The sequence below is a fragment of the Motacilla alba genome, unplaced genomic scaffold (assembly GCF_015832195.1).
Source record: "Motacilla alba alba isolate MOTALB_02 unplaced genomic scaffold, Motacilla_alba_V1.0_pri HiC_scaffold_31, whole genome shotgun sequence".
In the NCBI taxonomy this organism is placed as follows: Eukaryota; Metazoa; Chordata; class Aves; order Passeriformes; family Motacillidae; genus Motacilla; species Motacilla alba.
This window is the reverse complement of record NW_024037405.1, coordinates 86,334-110,304: the sequence shown is the minus strand read 5'-3', so window position 1 is coordinate 110,304 and position 23,971 is coordinate 86,334. Positions and strand designations below refer to the sequence as shown.

General features: G+C 46.5%; 1 protein-coding gene and 1 pseudogene across 1 annotated transcript; one reads left to right on the top strand and one right to left on the bottom strand.

Moving 5' to 3' along the window:
• Window positions 1–5,342: 5,342 nt before the first annotated feature.
• LOC119696467 (olfactory receptor 49-like) lies at window positions 5,343–6,281 on the top strand. The gene has a single exon (XM_038126196.1). The coding sequence runs from the start codon at window positions 5,343–5,345 to the stop codon at window positions 6,279–6,281; it is 939 nt and encodes a 312-aa protein (XP_037982124.1).
• An 8,948-nt stretch (window positions 6,282–15,229) lies between these two features.
• LOC119696466 lies at window positions 15,230–17,863 on the bottom strand (annotated as a pseudogene).
• Between the last annotated feature and the right edge of the window lie 6,108 nt (window positions 17,864–23,971).

The following is a 23,971-nucleotide window of genomic DNA, read 5'->3' as shown; positions in this document are numbered from 1 at the left end:
TGTCAGCTCTGAGGTGCTGGTAATCCACTGTCAGCCACTGCTCCCTGCTGGGTTTATGTTGGATTAAGCCCTTTTCTGACCCAGAGATGGGTAACTGAGAGGTGTTTTAAAAACTTTTATTCTGTTTTCAGTCCCATGTGAAGGGTGAGACAATACAGATGTTATAATTCACACCATCACAATCAGAAGTCAATTATTTCCTAATTACAATATATTACAAGTGTATCTTGGCCTATCAGCTTTATGCCACACCATGCTGTAAATGCCTTAAAGCCAATCATCTCAAATTACCCCTCGTGGGTCCTACCACAATGCATCTTTCACAGTTCTGTTTCTCCAAAGTATCCAGTGTTATTTGCAAGGCCATCCTTTGAAACTTGTTCCTATTCCCATTTCTCTCTCAGCAATGTCTGTCCTGTTCCATGGCATTTCCAAGTCAGCATTCCTCATCTCCAGGTTTGCACACAGATGCACACTGTGTGAGCCTTCTGCCAGGCTTGGAGAATTCCCTACAAATCCACTTCCCACAGGTTTACAGGCAGGCCAGAGGAGAGAATTGTGCCACTGGCCCTCGCTGCTGCACTCCTGCAGTTACTGCAGCAATTCCTGCACACATTCCCAAGGGCCATGGGTTGGGTTTCACATTTGTTATTTTGAAAGGAGCAGACTTGGAGCAGTATGGAGTGCTGACTTTTGTGCTCCAGTACCTACCGCAAACCCAGCCAAGGATTTAAAGGGGCCTGTGGGAACTGAATGGGATTATCACATCTCTGTGGCTCTTTTCTGTGAGCCTCCACAGTAAATCCACCTGCCACACCCCAGCTCACTGGCTGAGATTAGTGGAGTCCAATTTCCCAACTCAGAACAGGTTAAACAGGTCAGTTCAATTTCCAGAGGGGCTGGAGATGGCAGTGTTGGACTCCTGAGAGGGCCACCTCTTGATCTTATCCCAGTTCCTTATCAAGCCTTCCAGATTAGTGCTGGGTAATTTGTCCATTACTTCTCCAGGACTTCCATTTGCAGCACCCTCCACCCACAAACTGTACCTCAATCTCCCACAAGGTGACACATTTTGTCAGCAATTACCTGGTGAGGGAGGTTTTAGCACCTCTCCTACCCTGCTGATGTTTGGTTTTGGTTTAGGACCACCAGTACCACAGAGCCCCAATTTCTGACCAGCAGCTGCTAATTCTTGAGCTATCTCCAACCAGGTTATTCCGTGAGGTGCACCCTTTCTCCAGGCCCAGGGATTGCCATAATGTGCTTTTCTGATTGTTTAACGTGGACTTGTAGTGCGTCAGGCCTCGGGACTGAGAGGAAATCTGTGGATTTGCCTCAATTTCCATAGGGGAATGTCATTGTGGGTGTAATAATTGCATTAATTGGTGACATGCACACTTTCCACTATTGTGGGGGGTTTAACCATGCAGGGATCTCCCCTTTCCATGGGTCCAATCCCCCTGCCCTTTGGGCAGCCCTCTGGGTCAGGGACCACGGTGCTCAATTATCAGTCATGGTCAGCAAGACCCCTGGTCCCCAGTCACCTCTTCCTTTGGCCTCCAATCCAATCCAGAATCCAGCCTCCTCCAGTTAGGGACACCCTCCACATATGCTCAGTTTCTGCTTCATTTTCTTCATTCTTTCTGCTCAGTTTCTTCACTCCTTTCATACACCTTATGTGTGGGATTTTCTCTTATTTCAGCCAGGGCTTCCCTCGTGTACAGGACAGTCTGTGTGGCAGTTTGCTGAGTTCCCCCAGCATCACTAATGGTTTCAGTTTTAATGAAGGGACACTTGTGTATTACTTCATCCTGTGAATTACTTTGTGTAAGCTTTTCCAATTCATCAGAGGGGTACAAAGATTTACTAACCCGCTCTGGTCTGGGGCATCTTAAATTGATGGCCCCGTAGTTCACAATTCTTTGTTTCTAGGTAGTTTTTAAGTGTTTAGTTTTGCTCATCCACTTCCTGGACAGCCAACTGAAGCAAAAGATTAAATTTCCTTTTCCACCAGAACTGCTTCATGCTCAGCAGCTCACTGTGAAAGGTTCCTTTCCTATGTTCCTGCATTGATTTCTTTGACTCCTGTAAAGGTCTTATTTCACTTGCAGATTTCTGAATTGCCAATCTCTCCTTTCGTGCATCCCAAACCAAGAACCGACATTGGGAGGGGACAATCCCCATTTGGTTTGCCCTGGGCAATCATTCCTCTTTAATTGACATCAACCCACCTTGATTACAAGTTAGGAGATGGGCTGTAGCTTGCAGTCCCTGTCTTTCCTCCTATACTAATTGGTTACTGGTAATTTGGTTTATTTGTTCTTGGTGTGCAGTGAAGGAATTAAACCCAACCTCTGGATTGCTTCCCTCAGGAAGAGGGAAAGTATTAAGTGTCAAACGTGGAGTTTTGATTCTGCAGAGCTGAAGTTTTCAATAATGACTGTCCTTTCCTCCTCTCCACAGCTACAGATGAGCTGATTGAGATGAGTGAGTCCCAATTTAAGTAAGATCTGGGTACTCCTTCTCCCTGACTTAGAAATGAACATGGCTTCCAAGTTCTTACAAGAGTGTGTTTCCTCCTGCCTTTAGGAATCCACGTTAGTCACTTCATTTCTAATAGTGAAGAGAGAACAGCAAAAGTACCAAAGGGTGGTTTAACCCTCTACTCATCATCCCTGGCATGTTCAAAAGCTGGGGGGATGTGGCACTTTGTCTAATGCTTTAGAGCATGGTGGTGTTTGGTTGAAGGTTGGACTTGATGATTTCGGGAGTCTTTTCCAGCCTTACTGATGCTGTGATTCCTGTCTGACATTGCTGCTTTGGACCAGCTGCACCAAGTGCAGTGGGGCTGTGCTCCCTCCCTTGTCCTGCACATGGGACTGAGAACCCCACCTGCAGCTGTGGATCAGCTCTGGACAGCCTCTGGCTCCTGGGCAGGACATGCTGAGCACCCCAGCAGTGCCTATGGGACACTGAGGGGTCACTGCACACAGGGGTGCACTCACAGGCTGATCTGGCACTAAATTCTTGTTGCTTGGCACTTGTGACAGTGTACACCTGTGCACAGTACAAAGAAAACCCCAAAAATGCTATTAGACTGGTGTGAGTCCAGTGGAGGACAAGAGAGTTTATCAGAGAACTGGGACACATCACACCTGAGGAGAAGCAGAGAGAAAACAAAGTCAGGAGGAGGGATCTGCCTGAGCTGGCCACTGAGGGGGAGTCAGAGACAAGTTAGAGCCAGACTTCTCACAAAGGGGTAGGTCATGGCTTAAAGTAAATCTTTTCTGCACAAAAGGAAGCAAATATTCACAATGAAAACACCAGGGAAGTTGTGGCACTGCAGGGAAGTTGATCCATTCCCTGTTTGGAGAAACCCACACTTAGTGAGAGAAGGGCATGAGCAACTTGTCCTGCTTTGATTTTAGCAAGGATTGGAACTCCAGAGGTCCTTCCCAATCTCATTTTCTCTGTGGTTTGATTATACTCTTGCTGTTCTTTCACAAGTGTTTTCCCCCAAGGTGTTTTTTCAGATTTTGATACCTAATTGGTCCCTGAGGTTTGACACAGTGAGGAAACAGAGAACTGTAATACCCTGCCACTATTATATAAAGGAGCTGAAGAGAGAGGAATTTTTTTTTTTTTTTTGCCAGAAATCAATTGTCAAACTAATTTAAGGAGGAACAGGATCAGACTCAGAATACTCTTTGTAGCATCCTGGATTGTGTGGATATACTGGTAACTACCTGGAGCATTTCTTAGAATTCGGGTGTAGTTTTCTGAAGAATAGGGAAAGTTTAAAGGAATATTGACTTGGAAAACTGAACTTTTAGTCTTCAAACTAAAGGAAAAGCCTTTAGCTGTTACTGAGGGAGTTTCTTGGCTTAGGGGACCTCTCTCAACTTCTAGATAATATCAGTCCATCTGTGGTATTGAAAAGTATGTCCTATGGTTAGTATGGTTTGAGAGAGGGAAGTTTTGTACAGGTGTTTTTTGAGAAACAACCATAAGATGATGCCAATAAACTCCTGTGTTTTGCTGGGAAAAGGGCTCTAAGGAGAAAGATTTGATGGGAATAGTGCATTAAGAAAGGTTGCACCATCCCAGCTTATAGCTCTCTCTTAGTTGAGCATTTCAAGAGGGAAATTTGAGTGTCTTGTTTGATATGGGTTATCAGCTAAATAAGATGGGCTTGCTTTTCCTGGAAATTCATTGTGTTGCTGTTTACTTCAATCATTCAGAAATATCTGAAATCAGTCTGAAATGAATCTAAAACCAGATTAAAATATCCAGATAACATAATAGATAACATGAGTGCAAAAGAAGACAGGTCTCTTTTTAAGGCAAGGAGGGCTGGTGTCTGGGAGGAAGAGGAGGGAGAATGCAGTTGAAAAACCCCAGATGGCACCTGGCAAGCCTGCAAGAACAAACTGCGATTGAAGGGCATCAGACAGAGAGTTCAAGTCTCACTTCAGGAGGTGATGGCATGGTGGAGAGGTGCAGCAGTGCCACAGACAGGGTCACTGGACAGAGAACACTGAGCTTGGGTGGGGGGCTGTGAGAGGGAGGGGTGCTTGGACACAGGGGCTCTGAAGAAGAAAGAATGTCCATCAGCATCAGAGCTGATCCACTGGAGCTGTAGAGCTGAGGGTAAACAAACAGGCAATTTCCTCACAGTTGTTCCCATTCCCTCTCTCCCACTGGTGCCTGCTGTAGCATCCAGCACTGCTCTGTGCATTTTGCCTTCTCTCAGTGGTAGCCAGAAGCCTCAGCTTTGCAGCATTGCTGTCTGTCTGGCCTCTTCTCTGAAGAGTCTCTACCTCTCTCTCTTCTCTTCTTCTACCTCTTATCTCTTTCCCTGTCTCCTTCTACCTGCAGTAACTTTCTCTTTTACACCATTAATGTGTCCTTTCACCAATCTAACCTGCTTCAGAGTCAGTCTGTGGTGTGATTGCATTCCTCTGTGGTAAGTCTGTGGACACAGCAAAGTTCTCACTCTGGCCATTTGGCGTTTGTTTTGGTTTGTTGGAGGGTGGATGTTGTCAGATCATTCAGAGAGACCCAATAACAGCTTCTGCACCTCTCTCAAGTGTGCCATGAGGGAACTGTAGGAATTATTTTGACTGGAATGAGGACTCAGTCTTATAAATGGAGCTTGGGACTCCTTTTACATGACCAGGATTTTTAATATGTGGTAACTGTGGTTGCTGCAGTCTTTTACAAGAGGTTTGCTGTTGGTATTGCCCTGTAATGTTAGCAAAGCCAAACTGACCCATGTTCAGCTGTTTTCCAACAGTTCCCAAAGCAGGTTTTTTTCTTTTTCTGCCAGCAGTGATGTCTCAATGAACCACACAACTGTAGTGGAGTTTGTCCTCCTGGGACTGGCTAACAGCCGCCGGTGGGAGATCACCCTCTTTCTGTTCCTTGGCATTGCCTATCTCTTGATCCTGCTCGGAAACATTTCTGTCATCAGCATCACTCTTACCAATAACTTCCTTCAGACCCCCATGTACTACTTCCTCAGGAATTTTGCCCTTTTGGAAATCACTTTCACCTCCACGTTCCTTCCCAGCACCCTGTACGGCCTCCTGACAGAGAGGAAGACAATTTCCCTGCCTGGCTGCTTCCTCCAGATGCTGCTTTTCTACTGCCTGGGCACCTGCACCCTTTTCTACATGGCAGTGATGTCCTTGGACCGCTACGTTGCCATCTGCCACCCCTTGCACTACCCAGCCGTCATGAACAGCAGATTTTGCCTGCAGCTGATCCTGGGCTGCTGGGCAGTGACTTTTCTCCTGATGTTTCCCCCCACCATCATGACAGTGCAGTTGCCATTCTGTGGTCCCAATGTCATGAACCACTTTTACTGTGATGCTTCCCTGTTGTTGCAGCTGTCCTGCGCAGACACAGGCTTCATCGAAGAGCTGATGTTCATCATACTCATCATCATTCTCCCTGGCACCCTGATAGTAACTGCTGTTTCTTATGGCTGCATTATTGTCACCATCTTGCGTATTCCATCATCTGCAGGCAGGAGGAAGGCATTTTCCACGTGCTCAGCTCACCTGATAGTGGTGATGGTGTTTTATAGCACGTGTATTTACAGGTACATCCGCCCAGTCCAGCGAGGTGGGCAGGACTCTGACAAAGTTCTGTCTTTGTTCTTCTCTGTGCTGACTCAGACACTCAACCCTTACATCTACTCACTCAGGAACAGGCAAGTCAAGCAAGCTTTAAAGGAAAGAATTCTGAAGTTTTCTGGCTCCCTGAGGCAGATGTGAACAGTGGAGTCTTGTATTTTCTGGGTCCTCTGATGTTGGAAGGAAATAAAGGAATCTGACTCCATGTTCTTAGAAGGCTAATTTATTAATTTAATTTAATTTAATTTAATTTAATTTAATTTAATTTAATTTATATTATATTATATTATATTATATCATGTTATATATATGATTGATATGATATGATATGACATTACATTACATTATATATTACATATTATATATTAAATAATATTTAATATAATATAATATAATATAATATAATATAATATAATATAATAATGTTATGTTATGTTATGTTATGTTATGTTATGTTATGTTATATTAATTATATTATATTATAGAATACTGTACTAAAACTGTACTAAACTATCCTAAAGAATACAGAAAGGATACAGACAGAAAGCTGAAAGATACTAAAGAAAACCCGTGACTGTTCCAGTTTCGACACAGTTTGACTGTGTTTGGTCATTAAATAAAAACAATTCGCATGAAACCAATGAAACAATCAATCACCTACCACATTCCAAAGCAGCAAAACACAGGAGAAGCAAATGACATAATATTGTTTTCCTTTTTCTCTGAGGCTTCTCAGCTTCCCAGGAGAGAAATCCTGGCAAAGGGATTTTTCCAGAAAATATGAAGGTGACAGTGGAGTGGCCCAGCCAAACTGAATTGTTTCCCAGATGCAACATCTGTATTGTGAATTAAAGATGCTGATTTCAAATGGTTTGTGCTTTGTAGATGCTATGTAATTCCTTCTGTTGGCAATGAAAATATGCCGGCACAGAAAGGATTTTCTAATCTTCTTTTACCTGGCCTCAGCTTTGCCTCAGCATTTGCCCCCTTGCTGGGACAGGTTAGCCTTAGTGAATAACCAAATTCCCACTCACACCTTCCACCCCACAGTGGGAAAAGAGGAAAAACAGAAACAAAACCTCTCATAGATTAAGACAGAGAGATGGTTTGCCAGTTTCTACCAGGAGTGAAACATACTGGATTTGGGGAGAACCAATGTAATTTATTGCCAAATAAGATGGCTTGGATTGTGAGAAACACAATTAAATACTAAACACCTGAATAAACAAATTCATTCCAGATGACTCCAGCACTGTCCCCAGCACACAGTGGGGTGGGGAGGGTTATGGTCAGTGCATGGGGTTTCCCTCTGCTGCTTCTTTCCTCTCACACTTTTCCTCTGCTCCAATGTGGGTTCTCCACAGGCTACAGAGAACACATTGAGCTACCATGCCACAAAGCAAGTACAGAAACACCATTCTCATGAATATTTTCATTTTTAGAACTTCAGCTTCCACAAAGCTGTGTTTACAATCACTACCATGCACACTGAACCCATCAACAGAATTCCTTGTCCTCCCTCTAATTCAGTAGAGGATAATCCTTGATCCCAAGTTCAATAATCCTTGATCCCAAGCACAATTCATGGAACATTTGGTTTCAGTCTGAGCTGTAAAGGCATTTCCAGGTTTGGGGCTGGCTTTGGCTGTGTATAGTGAATCCAGGAATCTCCACCAGTAATTTTTACAGTTGTGTGGGTAGTCAGGGGAACTTGGAATGGTCCTTTCCACTTCTGCTGGAGTGGATCTTTGTTCCAAGTCTGGACATATCCCCAGTCTCCTGGACAGGGAGAGTGTGGTTGAACATCCAAGGTCACTGATGATGCCAAAACAATAAACCTATGCAAAGATGAGTGGTCTTTCCCAAAGTTCCCCAAACCCCCTCCAATTGTGATTCCTTCCTGTGTGCTTTTCCCTGGGCATAATTACTGCCTGTCATTGTTTCCCATAGAGGCTTTCATGTGGAATTACCTTCTCCTTGGAGCTTGGCTGAATTCTAATTCTCAGCAATGCCAGGGGAAGAGCCTGTGGCCACTTGAGTGATGTTTCCTGTCCAGTTTGGTCAGCGGTCTTGTTGAGCCTCGTGGTGTTGGTCCTTTGGACACTGACTGTTCCCACTGACTGTGGCAGGGGTGAGTATCTGCACAGAGGCTCTTTGTGTGTGCAAAAATATTTAGTGCAACAAATGACACCAGGCCCCTGGAAGATCACTTTTTCATAAACAAATAATAGACAACAGACTGCCAATCCCTAAAAAGAAAAAGAAAATAAACCCTACAAAAATAAAAATAAGAGACAGGAGAGAAGAGGGAGAGAGAAAGAAAAGAAATGTATAATTACTATAATTATCATTGCATTGAAATAAAAATAATTTAAAATATTTCTTCCCATTATTTCCTTCAGTACCTGTTGTATTTTCTAGTTTGCTCTACCTTTTACCCCACTGGTAACTAAGCACCACACAGGCACTCACTCACTCCCCCAGAGTTGGAAAAAGGTGAAACAGTGAGATAAGAACAGTTTAATAATTGAAATAAAGTAAAATATAATACTATTAATAACAATGATAATAATGAAACAGGGAGGGAGGAATAAAACCCAAAGAATCAAGGGGTGCACAGCACAATTCCTGTCCTGACCAATGGGCAGCCCATCCCTGAGCAGTGACCAGTGCCTCCCAGCCAGCCCTGCCCAGTTCATACACTGGGAATGTGTTCTGAGGTGTGCAAGATCCCTTTGGCCAGTTCAGGTCAGCTGTCCTGGCCCTGCTCCCCCCTGGCTTCTCCTTCCCCTGCTCACTGCAGAGCCTGGCAAACTGAAAACTCAATTTGAGTGAACACTAAACCATCCATTGTATAATATATAATAATATATAATCATTATATATATAATATATAATCAGTATATAATCAGTATTATTCTTATACTAAATCAAAAACACAACACTGCTCCAGCTACTAAGAGGAAAATAATCTCTGTGCCAGCTGAAACCAGGGCAATATAACATTTGATGATGAAATGGTCAGTCACTCAGGAATTCCCCTCCCTTTCTTCTTTAGATTGAAGATTTCTAAATCAGAGCCTGTGACACTTACCCTTGACTTTTTACTATCAAATTGGCTGATCTAAGTGACGTTAACTGCCCAAAGTGAGGATGAGGCACTTTTCTCTGGAAAAGAGCTCTCTCTTTATGAATTGCACCAGTTGCTTGGGTGTGCAGTTCAGATTTCATCTAAGCAGTGATTCCCCAAACCAGCTGATTGCAATCCCCCTCCTCTGCACAGTGCCCCATTTCACTCTGTCAGAGTTAAGGACAGCTGAATCTTTAGATTTAAGGAATATTTTTTTAGACAGCTGAATATAGGTCTAAAGATGAATGAATCAAATTCAGAGGGAACAATCCCATCTCTTGTTTAAAGTAACTATACCAACATGACTAGAATTGTCTCAGTGGATGTGAATGCTACACAGCTGCAAATGGGAATATTTTTTCAAAAATTAAATTGTATGCTGATAACTCTGAACTGATTCCACACTTTTAGACATTTCATATTCATATTTGTAATTGTCACCTCAGCTGTTTTCAGCCATTTATGTGAACCTCAAAACTTTTCCTTTTAGACCAAACGCTGATGGCAAAAGTTAACATGAGTTCTACAGACATGCCTTACCCAGCATCCTCTTTAAGGTTATCTCACTGAGCAGAGAGGGATGTGCTGAAGCTCTGATGGAACAGAGGACAGCGCCTGGTGCTGCATTTAAACCTGGATGTTTGAATGCAGGGCTCACCCAGAGCAGGGTGGAGGGAGGGAGCTGGCAGCTGGGGGGACTGCTGGGTCCCCAAGGGGTTGGCAGTGTGTGACACTGTCACTGTGTGTGTTGCAGGCACAGTGTATGTGGCAGTCACTGTGTTGCAGTGACAGTGATGCAGTGACAGTGATGCAGTCACTGTGCATTGTGCACTGTCACAACACAGTGACAGTGTTGCAGTGACAGTGTTGCAGTGACAGTGTTGCAGTGACTCTGTTGCAGTGACAGTGTTGCAGTCACACTGTTGCAGTCACTGTTACAGCCACACTGTTGCAGTGCCTCTGTTGCAGCCACACTGTTGCAGTCACTGTTGCAGCCACACTGTTGCAGTGACAGTGGTGCAGTGACTCTGTTGCAGTGACTGCATTGCAGCCACACTGTTGCAGAACCTCTGTTGCAGCCACACTGTTGCAGTGACAGTTCTGGGCTGAGCCCTGCAGCTGACACCTGCAGACCAGGCTCTGTCTCTGCCAGTGGTTTGGAAGAGCAGGTTTGGGTCTGTGGCATTTCCTTTGCCCTGCCCTGGACAGAAAGCTCCACCCTGGCACTGCCTGGGCACTGCTGTCTGACTTCTGAGAGGGAAGTTGGAGCCTTGCTGAGCTGTCTGCAATCAAAGTCTGTGAGTTTGTGCTCTAATGAGCCCTGCTGGGAACACTCTGTCCAACTCTGTTTCTGGTCTCTCACCTCGCACTGGGCTCTATTAAAGCTCCCAGTAAGTTTGTTCCTGCTTCTGCCTTGTCATTTCCTCAGGGCACCTTGCCAGATTGTGCCACAGCCACGAGGAACTGGGAGGTGGTACCACAGTCCTGCAGGAGCTCATTAAAAAGCTGACAGTCATAATGAGCTCTGTGGTTGTTCTTGTGCTGGAAGCATTGTGTGGTTAATTAGGGAGCTCCCAGGTGTGTTTCAGTGAATACCTACAGCTTAATTTCTGTTTGTCTTTTGTTCTAATTATGTGTGACAGGGAGAATGGAAATGGAAACATTTTAATAGGCAATTAGTCCCGTTTCTACCCTGGTGGGAATCAGGCACAGAGAGGAAAATATCTTTGTAATCAAGCAGGGAGAGACCTGAGTCAAAGTTGGATTCATGTACTGGCAAGAAGACAGTTCTTATTCCAGCCTCTTCTCCTGATACTGCAACCCACAGCAGTACCAAAGGCTTTGTTTGTAAAGCCTTTCTCTGCTCTAATTAGCACTACCTTTACCTGCTGTACTAATTACACACAGAGACAGAAGCAATATTCATCATCATTGCAAAAGGCCTTCAAGGCCTTTTTTAATGACTGAAAGAAAAAAATCTTAATTAACAAATAATGTCACATATTTTATTCTGATTCCCCTGTGCTCCAGTTTTCCCAGGACATGAACCCTGAAAAGAGCTGGGTCGGTGGGGAGATGAACAGGTGATAGAAATTTTCAGGCACAATTAGAAAAAGAAATACTTAAACAAAAAATTAGGAAGAACTCAATATCTACCTGGAGATCATGATGAGTTCTCTTACTCAGATGTCAGTACTGGGGCCTGTTGCAATGCTACAAGGCTAATAAAATAAAATTATTATTTTAAATTAAAAGACAGTAGATGAACCAATTAGTTATTAGTATATATATAAAGAAGATGATGAGCATCCTAATTATTAGATTAGATATAAGAAAGAAATTTTTAATGATGAGGGTGTCAAAACAATTAAATGGGCTCCCCAGAGAGCTTTAGATGCCCCATCCCTGGAAACATTCAAGGCTGGATGGGCTCTAAGTAACTTGGTCTAGCAGGTGTCCCTGCTCATTGCACAGGGGATGAATTAGATGATCCCTTACTACTCAAATTATTCTAGGATGCTATGAGTGTTCCCAGTAGCTGGAGTGAGGTGATCCTTCCCCTTTACTCAGTACTAGTGAGGTGGCACCTGGAGCACCATGGGCCGTTCTGAGCTCCCAGTAAAAGAGAGACAAAGATGTGCTGGGGAGAGTTCAACAAAGGGGCACGGAGGTGGTGAAGGGACTGGAACATCTCTCCTATAGGGAATGCCTGGTACAGCTGAGTTTTTACCCTGGAAAGAGCAGGTTGTGGTGGGATATTATCCATGGATGTAAATACCTGAAGGTAGGATATAAGTGGGAGGCATATGTCTTTATGGGATACAAAATAAAATAACGCGGACACTGGAATGTCCAAGATAAAAGAAGGGCAGCTTAATTTCTGACTCCAACACTTATAGATTTCCAAAAGTGACAGTGGATTGGAGGGTGACAGTGCCACCTCTCCAATGACACTGGACAAACCAACAGTCTATTAAAATTTCTCTTTTTCCAGAAAAGAATGTAAACCAGTAATTATTTACAGAAAAGTGCATGAGAGAGTTCATTACAAGAATGTAAACATCAGGAGGCTTAGAAGAACTTAGAAGAACTTAGAAGAACTTAGAAGAACTGGGCAACAGGTCTACACGTTCATTTCAGAGTAGTGTGCAGTGACAGGACAAGAGCTGATGGGCACAAACTGACACACGAGAGGCTCTGTCTGAGCATCAGCAAACACGTTTATCTTTGAGGGTAACCAAGCACTAGTACAGCTGGACCAGGGAGCTTGTGGTGTCTCCATGCTCAGAGATGTTCCAAAAACACCTGGAACTGCTCCTGAGCAGTTGGTGCTTTAGGTGGCCATGCTTGAGCAGGGACATTGGACCAGACAATTGAAGGTCCCTTCCCACCTCAACCATTTTGTGTGACTCTAGGGCAGTGTCAGTGTGTAGCAGAGTAGAAAACAGCTCCAATTCATGCTCTGGTGACCATCTGCATGCAAGGTTTCCTGTCTATGACCAGTGGTTTGCAGACAGTGTCTTCAGGGTGGGGAAGGCGATGCTGGTTGCAGCACAAAGGTTTGGGTAATACCACCAGAGCAGGAAAGGGATGTGGTGGTGAGCAGGGATGTGGTGTTCACACAGTGATCTCCGTGAGAACAGACATGGGGCTGTCTTCACACTGCTCTGACACCAGACACAGACAGTTCCAAAAGGTGTGACTATGGACCCACCTCGGGCCAGGGTTAAGCCAGTCAATGAAGCTGCTGGTGCCTCTCCAAAAAAAATATTTGTAAAAGATGCCTCTGCGAAAAAAAAAATTTGTAAAATGCTCATGGCAGTGAGGAGTGAGGCAAAACAAAGTATGAGAAACAATCCTGTGAACAGCAAATCACCGAAGGAGAGGGGAGTGCTCCAGGTGACAGAGCAGATATTCCCCTGCTGTCCTTGGGAGAGACCATGGTGGAGCAGGGATTTGCATTTGAGGGATTTGCATTTGCAAGGATTTGCATTTGCATTTGAGCTCTGCCCAAATCTGCAGGACCACAGTGAGACGGAAAGGAAAAATTACATTGTCACGTATTGGGAAAGATGAAAGTTTGACAAGAAAGTTTAACAAATATGTATGCTTGGCAGAAAGCTCTCTGAATGTAGAACCTGAGAACGAAATAGAGATGGAAGCAAGTTTTGATATAGAAGAATAATAGATGTCCAAATTGAGGTTTGCTGAGCAAAGGTTATGTTGAATTGGAAAGAGATTTTATGACTTAGAGCTGACCACAAAAAAAAGATGTTTTTACCAAGCAGAAGGATACCACAGGCAAACAAGACATGTCAATGTGGCAAGTAGAAAAAAAGTCTAAAAATTTTCCACTGCAAGAAAACTGAAAAACAACTTTAAGCTTAAACTGTAACGTATGAACTCATGTGACTGGATAGTATTGACCGTATTAATGGTAATTATAGTAGTTACGATAGGCTATGGATAAAAGTAAAGGTATAGATTGGTGGATTATGTATTAAGATGCTCAGCAAAGAAAAGTATATAATGCATTGTAACCAAAATTAAAGGGTCTTCAGGCTTGTCTGCAGCTGGAGCTGACGCTGTAGGCACAGGCTCTGTCGCCCGTGACCCTGGACTGCTGTAACATCTTGGATACAATGAACTGCATTTTGAAGAGCCGCCTGAAGTCCAGCATCTCTCGTCTCAGGCTCTTGCTGTCACACATCTCACAGTTTAACCCAGGACAGAACACTTTTGGTTTTGCTCATTTCTCGTGTCTTTACCCTGGCAGACAGCTCTGCTGCATTGCACGGCCACAGGTGAGCACAGCCCTGGGACCGGGTCAGCTGAGAATGTGGCAATAAATAAAATAAGGGATGGGTGTGAATGGAGTGCCCAAAAATCAAAGGAAATAATAAAGGAAAATAAAGGGGAAATAAAGGGGAAATAAAGGGAAATATTTTCCATTTAATAAAGGAAAAGTAAAAGGCAGACTAACAATAAATACACAACAAAACCATCAGCTGCACACTGCAGGGAGCTGCTCCAGAAGACAATGCAATGAGGCAAACTCAAACTTATCTAGAGGGCAGGGAACCAATGAACAAAGAGAAACAGAAACCATACCTTATATACAACACAAGACTATCCAATCAGAAAGCAGGGCTCATGACATAACCTTCTATGGAATAGCTTAATCTGCATAACTGCTCCCATCATTCCTTTCTTCTCACTCTAAGGTGTTTATACTTTTTGGGGCCTGAGGCTGTAGAGTGTCCTTGAATTTCAGGCCTGGAGGGATTGCTTTGTCTGCCCAAAATGTGAAGACAGTTAACACTGTATATGGAATTGAGAGTTCTACACTAATGCAGCACAGGATTTGAAAAATATAAAACTAAACTCCTAAGGCATCATGGCACACATTAGCTAAGATAATGCAACTGTTCCTCACACAAGTGACCAGGCTTGTCTCTGCCATACTGCTTTGGCCTCAGCCATATTTGACATTTTCTATCCCATCACCAAAGCACAAGGCCACCTCCTGGCCCAGTCACCTCTGATCAGCTGATCCAGTGGGAGAAAGCTTCCAGCTCAACCTGCAGACATGTTACAGGTGTAAAGAAAAGGCTTCACCTGGGCTTCAAGGAGATTGAAGGGGAGACAGGGTGTTAAACAGGCTGGCTGGTCTTCAGTCTGTCTAAGCATCCTTAGAGGGTTTCAGGTTGGTACTGGAACCCACGTGATCTCCCCTTGCATGTGGAGATGCCTCTGTTTCTGAAGGGCTGGGTAAATGTTCTGTACAGGCTGTACCTGCTGGCTGGACTGCAAGGGGCTGATGGAGACAAGGGGAGCATTTGGGCACTGAGACCTGGCCTGCATGTCCCATCTGTGCCCAGGTTCTCCCAGAGTGTCATCTCCTCATTCTCACACCCAGGGTTTGCCTCCAGCTGCCAAGAAGGCTGCAGACACAGGAGAGTTTGAACATGCTTTTATTGATGGCCAGAAGCAGAGCTGGAGCAGCAGTGGGAGGAGGGGAGCAATGGGAAGCTGGGTGTGCTTGGGAGCTGCATTTGTACCTTGCCATGGAGACTCTCCTCAGTGCCAAAGCCTGTGCCTGCACCACAGGGGCTTCTCTGACTCCCCTCCAGCTGCCCCTGGGAGCTTCTGAGCACCAGCAGATGTTTGATGCATTGTGCAGAAGGGGCACTGAGCATTTTAGTCAGAGGATGGAGAGCCAGGAATATCTTGGAGTGCAAACCTCCTCAGCTGCTCACGTATCCAGGGCTCAAAGTACGAGATCCTGGTGAATACCTCAGAGAACAGGCAGTCTCCACAAAGATGAGAAACAATGCCATGAGCCTTCTTGTTGCAGACTAAAGGGCCACCAGAATCACCCTGTGTCATGAAAGGAGTGAGAGGGGTCAGACATGCCACAGCTCAGCTCTCCCAGCCTTAAGGAGCAAGTTTCCTCTTCCCTCCCTCCATGTGAAGAACCTCCTCTTCCAAGCACCTCCCTCCCTCCAGACCCAGCTCTCAGCGTTTGTAGCTGCCTCACTACTCCTCTAAGCCCACCCATGGAACAATTCAGGCCTGGAGGCTCTCTGAGATTCAAAAACTCAAAAAGAACATTGACCTCCTTTAGACATGGAGAAACATCTGAGCCATCTGAACAAGGATATCACAAGGATCTTGCACACCAAACCACCTGGTAGGCTGGATAGAACATCCCCAAGTAAGTAAAAAAGCAAATGTTGCTGATAGTTGAAAAATGCACCCCAGTTCATGGAGCACATCAGAGCATCTGCGAGGACCCTCAGCTCATCATTCTGAAGGTCGTGCTTCATTCTGGTCTCCTTTTGCTTTCACCGGAGAACCAAGCTGACTGTCCATTCCCAACCTCCTCCCAAGCTTGCAGCCCACAACAACACTTACCTTGTAAGCTGCCTTGTTCCTGGATTTATCACCAACACAAATCATAGATGGACACTGGTAGTTAGGGATAAGCTGCTGACATATTTCCTCCTTTTGCACCTTCAGTTTCACCTCCCTCAACATATTAGACCTGTTCCCTGTCACAGATGTTCTGCCCCAGCCAGACACACTGCATTCAGCTCCTGCTCTCACATGTTCTTCTTCCTTGGGAATGGGGATACTCTGCACATTCTTATTGATCCAGGCGTTTTTCTCCAGCTGTCAGGCAGAGAGAACACGGGGTTAGAGGCAGCGAAGGATTAGGAGCAAGTTCAGAGTTTGGGGAGGTGAGCAGGGGGAGATCCCTAAGGCAGGAAGGATGCATTGGGCCATACTTTCAGCAGCACAATGTCATTATTCCCATCATAATGGGAATATTTGGGATGGATGACCTATTGTCCAACATGGATCTTCTGCTGGCTCGGTTCCTGGCTGGTTATGTTGTGGCCTCCCAGAGTCACAGTGACTCTCACTGTCCTGCCAGGAAACACCAACACATTCCAGCTGCATTGGCCACAGAGGCTGTGTTCCCCCACGGCAGGGGGTTGGAGGGAGGTGGTGGTTTGAGAAACCTCCTCAGAGCAGCTCTCAGCAAGCTGTCCTCTCTCACCTGGGTTCCTTGCAGAGCCCAGCTGAGGATCCCTCACCCCACACTGACACAGCTGGGAGCTGCCCCGGGCTGAGGACAAAGGGAAGCAGGCCAGGGGAGACACTGGACCCCTTCTCCAGCAGCAGCTCTCAGCCATGGGAGGAACCATGACCCTGCAGAGCCCTGTGAGCATTCCTGTCCCCAAGGACACTCAGCCCCTGGCAGACAATTCCTGCACTCACAGAAGGGAGCTCAGCTCCAGAGATCCCTGCTCTGCCTCGAGAGACACGGGGCACTGTTCCAGCCCAGACCAGGGCTGGGGCCCTCTGCGACTGTGTGAGACTGGAAAAAAATCTCCTGTGCAAGAACAATGGAGTCTTACCCTTCTTTATCCACACAGTAAGCTGCTGAGAGCACGGCGTCTGGGCGAATCAGGAACCCTCCACAGTAACTAGTTTGTAAGCCACTTTGAATTTCTAAATGAGCCATGTAGGGTCTGGAGTGGGGCTTAACTTTCTGACCACCAATGATCCTTCCTGGAAGAGAGATGGGAAATGTTAATAGGAATGTTAAATATCAATGTTAATATCAATGTTAAGGTGCTGCTGTTTCCTGTCAAGTTTGGAGCTGCAAGAAAGGAAAGGGTCATCCTCTAATGCCATGTGCCAGTGATCCCAACAACTCTCCTTCCTTCCTGGGGCTGTCCAAGGCAATGCTGGGGCACAGTGGAGAGAAAGACAAGCAGCACTGTCTGGGGTCTGAGCACCCTGGCTCTGGATGACTCAAATGCCACCAAGGGCACAGCTCTAGTGCCTCTAATGCCTCACTGCTTTCAGGCCCAGGCTGAGCTGGGAGATGAGAGGAGAGAGGAAAGTCGGAGAGTAGAGACAGGAGAGAAGGAGAGGCAGGAGCCTTGCCTGAGATTGACTACTCAGAGTCCATCTGTGCCCTTGCATGTTCCTGTCTAAGTCCCATCTCTGTGTACTCACCAGCCCCAGCCCAGGGCAGAAGGACAAAAGCATTTGTGAGCAGAAGGAGCAGCAGCATCTCCCAAACAAAATTTAATTAATCATTAATTAATTTATGAATTTAATTTTACCCCTGTGACCTCAAGTGACCCATCCATGACCTCAAGTGACCCCATTCAGGGTCTCAAATAACCTCAAGTTAGCCCCCTGTGACGTCAAGTGCGCTCTCAATGACCTCAAGTGACTTCTCAATGACGACAAATGACCTCTCGATTACGTAAAGTGACCCCACCAATGACCTCCAGTGACCTCTCAATGACCTCAAGTGACCCCAGTCAGGGTCTCAAATGACCTCAAGTGACCTCCCAATGACCGCAAGTGACCCCTAAATATACTCAAGTGACCCCAAATGACCTCAAGTGACCCCCAAATGACCTCAAGTGACCCCCATGTGACCGCAAGTGACCTCTCCATGACCTCATGTGACCCCAGTCAGGGTCTCAAATGACCTCAAGTGACCCCCACTGTGACCTCAAGTGATTCCTGAATATCCTCAAGTGACCCACCCAATGACCTCAAGTGACCTTTCCATTACCTGAAGTGACCCCAGTAAGGGTCTCAAATGACCTCAAGTGACCTCCCAATGACCTCAAGTGACCACCCAATGACCTCAAGTAACCCCTCCATGACCTCAAGTGACCCCAAATGATTTCAGGTTATACATCCATGACCTCAAGTGACCCCAGTCAGGGTCTCAAATGACCTCAAGTGACCTCCCAATGACCTCAAGTGACCTTCCAATGACCTTAAATAACCCCTCCATGACATCATGTGACCCTGAATGTCCTCAAGGGACCCCAAATGACCTCATGGTATACCTCCATGACCTCAAGTGACCCCACTCAGGGTCTCAAATGACCTCATGTTTCCCTCCTGTGACCTCAAGTGACCTCCCAATGACCTCAAATGACCTCTTGCTTACATCAAGTGACCCCCAAATGACCTCCAGTGACCACTCAATGACCTCAAGTGACCCCAGTCAGGGTCTCAAATGACCTCAAGTGACCCCCCTCTGACCTCAAGTGACCTCTCAATGACCTCAACTGACCTTTCAATGACCTCAAGTGACCTCTCAATGACCTCAAGTGACTTCTCAATGACTTTAAATGACCTCTCGATTACATCAAGTGACCACTCCATGACCTCCAGTGACCACTCAATGACCTCAAGTGACCTTAGTTAGAGTCTTAAATGACCTCAAGTCACCCTCCAATGACCTCAAGTGACCTCCCCAATGGCCTCAAGTGACCCCAGTCAGGGTCTCAAATGACCTCAAGTGACTCCTCCGTGACCTCAAGTGACCCCTGAATATCCTCAAGTGACCCCAAATGACCTCAAGAGACCCCAGTCAGGGTCTCAAATGACCTCAAGTGACCTCCAAATGATCTAAAGTGACCCCAGTCAGGGTCTCAAATGACTCCAAGTGACCACTCCCTGACCTCAAATGACCTCCCAATGAACTCAAGTGACACCAGTCAGGGTCTTAAATGACCTCAAGTGACCCCCCAATGACCTCCAGTAACCACTCAATGACCCCAAGTGACCCCAGTCAGAGTCTCAAATGACATCAAGTGACCCCCACTGTGACCTCAAGTGATTCCTGAATATCCTCAAGTGACCCCCTGTCCTAGGGTGACGTTATGATGCTTGTATCCCCATTTGTGTGTTCTGTTTATGCTGGATATTATGTTCTGTGCCTTCAAGACTGGCTCTGAAGAGTGAATGTTTTGTTTTGGGTTTTGTTATCTGCCCGCTCCCCCACGGCTGGCGGGACACAGAGACAGGGAGTACATAGTGCGGCTTTTGCTTTTTGCTGGGCTTTTTTGCTTTGCTCTTGCTCTGGCTTCTGCTTGCTCCTGCTTCGCTCTTGCTTTTGCTTTTGCTTCTGCTCATTAGCTAGTTTAGCTAAGCAGTCCAATTTTTTTTTCTCTGGACTGGTTTTTTTATTTTTTTCTTTTTTTTCCCTTTTTTTTCCTTCCCTTTTTGGAACTACTCGAACCTGCTCTGGACTGGGACCTGGAAACACCGAGAGCTTGCACCTCGTGGCTTGTAGCAGCCATCTCCAGCACCGGAGGGACTGACAACAGAGCAACCACCCACCAAGAGAGACTTTCTGAATTTGTCATCCTTTTCAAAGTGGTGAAGGAGTGTTATCATCCGGTATTGTTCATTCTGTGTGCTGGGGGGGTGCTGTGCCTGTTAAATAAAGAGGTTCTTTCCACTTCTCTCCGAGGAATCCTTCCCGAACCGGTTGGAAGGAGGGGCTGTGTGGGTTTGCTTTCTGGAGGGGCCTCCTTTTGCAGGATTTCTCCCAAATTTACCCTAAACTAGGACACCCCCCCAATGACCTCAAGTGACCCCTCCATTAACTGAAGTGACCGCAATCAGGGTCTCGAAGGACCTCCTGTGACCCCTCCATGACCTCAAGTGACCTCCCAATGAGCTCAAGTAACCCCTCCATGACCTCAAGTGACATCTCAATGAACTCAAATCACCTCTCGATTACGTCAAGTGACCCCCAATGACCTCAAGTGTCCACTCAATGACCTCAAGTGACCCCAGTCACGGTCTCAAATGACCTCAAGTGACCCCCTCCATGACCTCAAGTGACCTCCCCATGACCTCTAGTGACCCCAGTCAGGGTCTCAAGTGACCTCAAGTGACCCCTCCATGACCTCAAGTGACCCCAGTCAGGGTCTAAAATGACCTCAAGTCACCTCTCCATGACCTCAAGTGACCTCCCAATGACCTCAAGAAACCCCACCATGACGTCAAGTGACCCCTGAATGACCTCAAATGACCCCTCGATTACCTCAAGTGACGCCCCAATGACCTCCTGTGACCACTCAATAAGCTCAAGTGACCCCAGTCAGAATCTCAAATGACATCAAGTGACTCCCACTGTTACCTCAAGTGATTCCTGAATATCCTCAAGTGACCCCCCCCAATGACCTCAAGTGACCTTTCCATTACCTGAAGTGACCCCAGTCAGGGTCTCAAATGACTTCCAGTGACCCCTCCATGAACTCAAGTGACCTCCCAATGACCTGAAGTGACCCTAGTCAGGCTCTCAAATGACCAGAAGTCACCCTCCAATAACTTCAAGTGACCTCCTAATGACCTCAAGTGACCGCAGTCAGGGTCTCAAATGACCTCAAGTGACCACTCCATGACCTCACGTGACCTCCCAATGACTGTAGTGATCCCAGTCGGTGTGTCAAATGACCTCAAGTGACCTCCCAATGACCTCAAGTGGCCCCTGAATATCCTCAAGTGACCCCAAATGACCTCAAGTGACCCCCCTGTGACCTCAAGTGACCACATTCAGTGTCTCAAATGACCTCAAGTGACCCCCTGTGACATGAAGTGCGCTCTCAATGACCTCAAGTGACTTCTCAATGACCTCAAATGACCTCTCGGTTACGTCAAGTGACCCCCCAAATGACCTCCAGTGACCACTCAATGACCTCAAGTGACCCCAGTCAGGCTCTCAAATGACCTCAAGTGACCCCTCCGTGACCTCAAGTGACCACTGAATATCCTCAAGTTACCCCAAATGACCTCAAGTGACCACTCTGTGACTTCAAGTGACCTCGCAATGACCTCAAGTGACTTCCCAATGACCTCAAATGAGCCCTCGATTACCTCAAGTGACCCCACATTGAGCTCCGGTGACCACTCAAAGACCTCAAGTGACCCCCCAATGACCTCAAGTGACCCCAGTTAGGGTCTCAAATGACCTCAAGTGACCACCTTGTGACCTCAAGTGACCTCTCAATGAGCTCAAGTGACTTCTCAATGACCTCAAGTGACCTTTCAATGACCGCAAGTGACCTCTCAATGACGTCAAATGACCCCTCCAGGACCTCAAGTGACCCATCAATGACCTCAAGTGACCCCTGTGACCTCGAGTTAACCCCAATGACCTCAAGTGACCCCAGTCAGGCTCTCAAATGGCTTCAAGTGACCCCTGTGACGTAAAGTGGCCTCTCAATGACCTCAAGTGACCCCTCAATGTCCTTAAGTGACCCCAAATGACCTCAAGTCACCTCCCAGTGTCCTCAGGTGACATCCCAATGACTTCAAGTGACTCCAAACGGCCTAAAGTGACCTCTCAATGACTTCAAGTGACCCCCCATGAGGCAAGTGACCCCAGACGGGGTCTGAAATGGCATCAACTTACCCTCCAATGACCTCAAGCGACCCCTCCATGACCTCAAGGTACTCCAAAAGGCCTCAAGTGACCAATCAATGACCTCAAGTGACCGCCCAATGACGTCAAGTGACCCTCAATGACCTCAAGTGACCCCAATCAGGTTGTCAAATGACCTCTCAATTACGTCAAGTGACACCTGTGACATCAAGTGACCCCTCCATGACCTCAAGCGACCCCTCCATGACCTCAAGTGACCCCAAATGGCCTAAAGTGACCACTCAATGACCTAAAGTGACCTCTCAATGACCTCAAGTGAACAAAGTTAGGGTCTCAAATGACCTCAAGTGACCCCTGTGACGTAAAGTGGCCTCTCAATGACCTCAAGTGACCTCTGAATGTCCTTAAGTGACCCCAAATGACCTCAAGTGACCTCCCAGTGTCCTCAGGTGTGTAAGACTCTGCCCAAAATTGCTTTCTCATCTGCCTCATGATCGTCATGGAAAAAAGACTGAGACCACCGAAAGAGGATCCTGCATCCTGGTTCGGTGGGGGCCTGCCAAGGCCCTGGGACTGGAACTTGAGTTATTGTTCACAGGTGCGTTTGTCCACCTCATGCTACACTGCTCCCAGTGAAAGGACAAGGAGCACCTTGACCTTCCTTTGCCTGCATCACGCTGTGACAATGGCCTGGAGTTTTCCACCCCCAAGCCTGGCTGGACTCTCTTCTGGAATTACCCTTTGGTGGTCTCCACAGAAGACCCTTCCTCTACTGTACAACCACCGTGGCAGATGGACTGAGATGGGAGAAACCACTCCCTCTAAGACTGAGACATGAAACCTCTATATGGAAAAGACTCTTTTTCTCCTCAAGGACTGAAACTTGTAACCTGGGGGGAGGAGGAGGGCAGTGTGTGTGCGGGAGAACAGCTGATCAAACTGAGATGTTTGCCTGTAAGCAGTGACCACTGAACCAGGAAAAACAATGGCTTTCCCCCACTGCTGACTATTGTATCCTTTCCCCCCCTCCTTCCCAACTTTCAATAGAAAAGGCCCCTCAAGTCAGCTAGCCTCTGAAGATCTTCCCCAACGTAAAGGCGACTCCTCGACTGGACACCGACTGGACTTCGAAGAATTGCATCGCCTCTATGTTGGTAGATATACCTACTCTGTCTTTCCTTCCTTTCCTATAGGGTTCCTCTCTCTCTCTCTCTCTCTCCCCAGTTCCCTCCAATGCATTTTGCTGTGATTGTTCAATAAAGTACATTGATTTTGTTACTGCAAACCCCCTTGCCGTGTTGGTGTTTTGTACCCTGAGATCAGATAACGAACCATCACAATCTCGTCCATGAGGGCGGATCGTGACAAGGTGACATCCCAATGACGTTAAGTGACCCCTCAATGTCCTCAAGCGACTCCAAATGACCTCAAGTGACCCCCCAATGACCTCAAGTGACCTCTCAATGACCTCAAGTAATGCCAAATGGCCTAAAGTGACCACTCAATGGCCTCAAGTGACTCCCCCAATGACGTCCAGTGACCAAGGCTAGGGTCTCAAGTGATCTCAAGGGTCTCCTGTGACCTCAAGTGACCCCTCAATGTCGTCAAGTGACCCTCAATGACCTCAAAGGACCCCTGTGACCTCAAGTGACGTCTCAATGACCTCAAGTGACCTTTCAATGACCTCAAGTGACCTCCCAATGACCTACAGTGACCCCCAATGTCCTCAAGCGACCCCAAATGACCTCAAGTGACCCCCCAATGACCTCAAGTGACCTCTCAGTGACTTCAAGTGACCCCCCGTGAGGCAAGTGACCCCAGACAGGGTCTGAAATGACATCAACTTACCCTCCAATGACCTCAAGCAACCCCTCCATGACCTCAAGGTACTCCAAAAGGCATCAAGTGACCTTTCAATGACCTCAAGTGACCGCCCAATGACATCAAGTGACCCCTCCAGGACCTCAAGCGGCC